Raw genomic sequence first — 5,555 nt, forward strand, 5'->3', positions numbered from 1 at the left:
TTAAATTTAATAACATAATTATATTTAATTTAAGATAACTCAACATAATTTTATATATTAGTAAAGTCAAATCTAATAAAGTAATTATCATAATAATTTAACATAGTAGGTCAAAATTAATGATACAATGGGACAAATTAACAATATTATTAGGAACTACTCAAAAATTTTATAAATCTTACTGAGAGCATTTGTCCTTGCTGTCTATTGAATGAATCTATTTCTATAGCACAGAGATCAAAAAATATTTGAATACTTTTTATGAATAAAATTTTTAGTAGATATATAATTCACAGCATCAGCATTAACTACATGTACAATGTTATTAGGTTTAATTCACTCAATAATATCAACAAACAAATTAAACATGATATCAACATTTTTTATCATATCAAAAATATCATTAGATTTAATAAATGACATACGAACAAGACAATAAAATAAAAAAATTAATTAAAGTTTGTTGTCTTTGATCAGTTCAACTACTTACCATCAGTGTACAACCAGTCGTATTTTTCCATAAGCTCATATAGTTTTTAATAAGCAATTGACACTTTTTTTTTTAAGATTGGCCAATAAATAAACTTCTATTTCATCATATGACAATCCTTTAAAACTAGGTTCAATTTTAACAATATCATCCAAATTCGGTTGAAAATAAGGTGATTGAATTTTATTAAATGAAATTACGTGCATCAATAATCCGTTTTGCAAGTCTTAATTTAGCTTTATGCACAATTAATTTATAATTAAGACACTTTTCAAGATCAATTAAAATCCTAAAATAATTCTTTTCTTAAATTAACTTTCAATTGGTGTAGTATCTATAGTTCTTCTCTCTTTTTTTTTATCTCCTATTGTTGCAGAAGCTAGAGGTTGTACAAGGTTAAGAGAGTTACACTCTCCTTGTGCTTTTATTTTCACATTATAACAATCATGGACAAATTTTTTTTTTGTCTTACCTTTTTTCATTTTTTTCCAAAAGTCTTTTAAATTGAAATTCAATATCTTTAGTCATTCTATTACATACTTTAATTTATTTAAAAATTTTTGTAGGATGATATTTTATTCTATGTATTTCTTTTTCATTATAAGTATTTATACAAAAAATACATGTATATTATACTTTGTGATGTTTGTTATACTTTACAGTGAAATATTGTCAAATTAGATCAAATTTTCTTCAAGAAAAATCTGTTTGAAATTTTTGGACAACATATCTTGTGGCTATTGATCATTTTGTGATTGTTCCATCTTCAACATACAGCCAAAAATATTAATCATCAACAAAATTAATTCAACAAAAAATTTAACAGAATCATTCGATTCAACCATTATTTCATAAAATTAGCAACTCAGAATAAGCAAAAAATTAATAAAAACCGATGAGAAGAGGGTTGAACCAACTTTCACAGGCGACCACAGAACCCACTGTCTGATCTCCGCCAGTAAGGACAATACCCTCTACTGAAGGAAAAGAGTTCGACGATAACTTTAAAATGGGATAATAATGAGGTTCCAAAAAGAGTTAGATTTGAGCCAGACATAAAATTTGTTTGAATAAGTGACATAAAAAACTATAAACTAATTCAATTTTAATTGATTTTGTTGGTCTTATAAAAAACCAAATTAAATTAAGAAAAATGTTAGAGAGCCAGCAATTTTGATATTTTGTAACTATCAATTGACCATCAATATTATTTTTAATTGTGTGAAATTACATATAATGATAAAAGATTACTTACTTTTATTTGATGATTAAGTACTGGTCAGAAAACACAAAAATTAGTGGCATCTAGACTTTTCCTTAAATTAAACGGAATATTTTATGTATAATTGATTTGAATGATTTTTTGTTTCCAAAGAACCGAACTAAACCGCAAACCGAACCCTCCTAATTAACAGCAGAAGCACACGAAGTGAGAGAGGCATTCATCCAGTCGGGTGTTTTGTCATGGAGCCAGTTGAGCAATGGGCAACCCCGTTATCTGCTCGTGTTGCCGCCGCTGATGCGTTTTATCTTCTCACTCACGGTAAGTCCTCTATTTCTGTTCATAATCTTTGGATTATATTTTCATTCTTTAACACGTACTTGCCTACCATTTTTTCTTTCACTTTCATGTTTCGCATTTCGTTTTCATTCTATTTGAATTTGGGTTTTATTAGGGTTTAGGGTTTCTTTTTCTCTTTACCCCGTCGTAAATTTCCCCTTTTTATACCCATTTGCGACATTTAACGCTGATAATTACACTTGTTGTCTATCCTTCTTCTTTATCAGAATACAGTTCCTGTCAACTGTAGCTGCTTTACATAAGCACAAATATTGTGAGTCAGTATATATACTGCAAAATTATTTGGAAAGATATAGCTACTGAATGCTGATAGAGCCTTACTTGGAAACTATTGCTTTTGCATAATTGTTAGAATTCCAAATCAGAGTTTGATTTTTTAGGTTTATCAATCATTGGAACCTGAAAATGTCACTTCTTATCCCTTCATCCGCTGCAGTCCCTTTACAAATTTCTCAATGGAAGACTTGTAATGTAAACTCCCAGCATAAAATTGCATATATTTCCTTCACCCCTTTTTGGAATAGACCGGTTCCAAATAGTAAAACCAGACATTTATATACAAACCGTAGAATTGAACCAAATGTGCTGCATAAGTATACTGCTAAATGCAAGGGACTTGATGATTTTGAGTCATTTATTGATGAGTCCATGGATTGGGATGACGATGATGATGATGAAGTTGAATCTACTGGGTCCCCATGGGAAGGTGCTGTTATATATAAGAGAAACGCATCAATTTCACATGTGGAATACTGCACTACCTTGGAGAGTCTAGGTCTAGGAAATCTTTCCACAGATTTATCGAAAAATAGGGCTTCTGTCATGGGATTGCGGGTCACAAAAGCCGTGAAGGACTATCCTAATGGAACTCCTGTTCAGATCTCAATAGATGTGGTCAGGAAGAAGAAAAAATTGAGGCTTGATGGGATCATAAAAACTGTCATTGGTCTTCTTTGCAGTAGGTACTACCCTTGTGACTTTTCTCATTAACATGTCTGAAATTTTCTTTGCATTCATTATGATGTGGTTTAATCTGTGCTTCTATATAGTGAAATTATAACAACATAGTAATTGTTATCCTGATCATGGTTTATAATTTGTTTAACTCCATCTAAGTATGCCATAGAAGATGAACCTGTTGAGACAATTTTGCTTAAACAAAGTAATTGATTGCTATATGCAGCTGGCCAAGCTAGTTTGCATAAGATTTGCAGGCCAGTAAGTTTAATCAGCTGCTAGATTCAAAGAGGACGCTGTTACCAGCTCTTTACTGCTAAAGTCTGCGTGGTACAAGATAGATTGCTCCTTATTTAAAAGGAAAAAAGGCAATAATGGCAACATAAGTATCTTATTTGTTTATTTATTATTATATATATTTTTTTGAGGGATTTTCTAAGTGTATCTTTATATATTATTCTGTTTGTTTTATAAAGATTTAAGTGTGGGAGGTAAGTGCCAACGAGCGATATCTCAAATGGCATATTCTCCCTATACTCACCTAGAGGTTGTGTGTTCGAGTCTCATTGCTAACTTTGGAAAAAAAAGTGTGGGAGGTAAGCAAAAAATGGATAGCGCAGAAGTTGATGTATCCTCTCCTCTCCACTATTATTGATTGAGCTAACTACTGAAATAGAACAGGTTCTAGGTGACTACTAAGGTAGTAGAATCCTTTTCCAAGCATTAATAATACCATATCATCACAGATGGTACCATCTTTCCCCTCATCATTAACAGAACAGAACAAATATGATTGGTGTATTTTGTGAAAAATATTTTTTTGTATTGCCTAATAAGCATTCCTTTATCCATCTCGGTTGTTTTTATTGTTATTTTTAATTTTAACAACTTTGTTTCAATATCATTCTCTGTTGAAGGTGTGGTATGCCATCTGCTGAGAGTGTATTTTCCGAGTTCTCTCTTTTACTCACTGAAGAACCCATTGAAGAACCAGAGACTATTGATCTGGGTGTTATTTATGGGGAAGACATATATACAACCTTTGGAAACAGTGGTGAGGGCAACGGGGATGACGATGAGGACAATGATGCACTAATCGATTTGGATGATAGGCTGCATTTTCCCCTGGAAGACAAAGAAATTGACATTTCAAAGAACATAAGAGACAGGGTGCATCTTGAGATTACCATGAATTCAGTTTGTGATCCGTGGTGCAAAGGCATTTGCATGAAATGTGGCCAAAACTTCAACATCAACAGTTGTAATTGTAACCAGGAGGAAGTGAAAGACAAAAAAGGCTTTGGCCCTCTTGGAAATTTAAAAGAGCAGATGCATTTGTAACATATATACGAGTTCTTAGGATTTGCTCATTAGGCTGAACCATGATGCCTATTTTTATGTACTCTCAGTTTTTGTATATAGTTAACCTTTACGATAAATTTTATCATTTTGGGGATCCAAAATTTATTTGGTCTTTGCTAAGTATATTAGTTCAGTGACTATTAATTTTCTTTTTGGATAAATTAGTCCCAAAGAAAAGATTTAAAAAAGATGTTCAATTAATCAATTCTGTTTCACTATCAATTTTTTTCTCTCTTTAAGTGAAAAACTGTTAATGATATGATGTAAATGTCTATTTTCACTTGCTATTTTAATTATTTACATTTGTTGTTTTTTTTAAATTTAGAAATGTTTTATTTTTGAATTTTGGTATTCTTAATATCTTTTTATTTTTTTTTTATTGAAATACTAAATGAAGTAAAAGATAAATTCTGTTGATGTTTTCAGATATTAAAATCTTATTCTTATCCCTTCGTTTTTTAATTTATTACTCGTGATTAGTAGTAGCCAGCCTAGTAGGGCTGTAGGGAGAGCCAAGGGGGAAGGGGCAAAAATGCTGGCTATTCATTCAACATCTTCCACGTGCGTTAAAGAATCCGCTGAAGTAACAAATTCCCATATTTTGTGGTCAACAACAACCCACCCGACACTGAATATTTGTGGAGATATTAAAATTCTCTGATATATGCTCAGTTAGAAATTAATTTTTTTTTTCACTTGAGTCTGGCAGATCCAACAAAAAAATTTATACATGGCTTCCATTGTACTGGTAGTGGAAAAATTTTTAAAATAACCTATGCTATGCACCTTTTCTTCATTTTAATTGACATGATTTTCCTTTTGAATCTTGGTGTTAATTTTAAGTTGTTGAAGTGACTATGAAACAATGGAATATCAAATTAAAAAATTAATTGGAATGTGAAATATTTCAACAGCATAAAAGCCAAAAGAAAAAATTGTTCATAGCATTCACACTATAATTTTTTTTTAAAAATAACACAAATTAATAATAAAAAACAAAAAAATAAAACTTTATTTTAGGAAAAAAATTTAGAGGAGGACAAATAGAAAGATGAACAGAGATGAAGATGGAGGAACAGGCTCCCTTGCGACATGGCAGAAACACAAGTCGCAGATCTAGAGATTTGGAAAAAAGAAAAAGACAGAGACCCAATCTGCTGGAGA

General features: G+C 31.0%; 1 protein-coding gene across 4 annotated transcripts; it reads left to right on the forward strand.

Moving 5' to 3' along the window:
* The first annotated feature begins 1,838 nt into the window (after positions 1-1,838).
* LOC112792729 (large ribosomal RNA subunit accumulation protein YCED homolog 1, chloroplastic) lies at positions 1,839-4,492 on the forward strand. 4 transcript variants are annotated; one of them, XM_025836072.3, is made up of 4 exons: positions 1,856-2,033; positions 2,279-2,325; positions 2,453-3,034; positions 3,947-4,492. In XM_025836072.3, exons 3-4 carry the CDS (start codon positions 2,478-2,480, stop codon positions 4,368-4,370), a joined length of 981 nt encoding a protein of 326 aa, XP_025691857.1. In that variant the 5' UTR covers positions 1,856-2,033; positions 2,279-2,325; positions 2,453-2,477; the 3' UTR covers positions 4,371-4,492. The 4 variants fall into 4 exon arrangements, with proteins under 4 accessions (XP_025691856.1, XP_025691857.1, XP_025691858.1 ...); XM_025836071.3 differs by having other exon boundaries at positions 1,839-2,033; positions 2,279-3,034; XM_025836073.3 differs by lacking the exon at positions 2,279-2,325 and having other exon boundaries at positions 1,867-2,033.
* Positions 4,493-5,555: the final 1,063 nt, after the last annotated feature.

This window comes from Arachis hypogaea, chromosome 13 (assembly GCF_003086295.3).
Source record: "Arachis hypogaea cultivar Tifrunner chromosome 13, arahy.Tifrunner.gnm2.J5K5, whole genome shotgun sequence".
In the NCBI taxonomy this organism is placed as follows: Eukaryota; Viridiplantae; Streptophyta; class Magnoliopsida; order Fabales; family Fabaceae; genus Arachis; species Arachis hypogaea.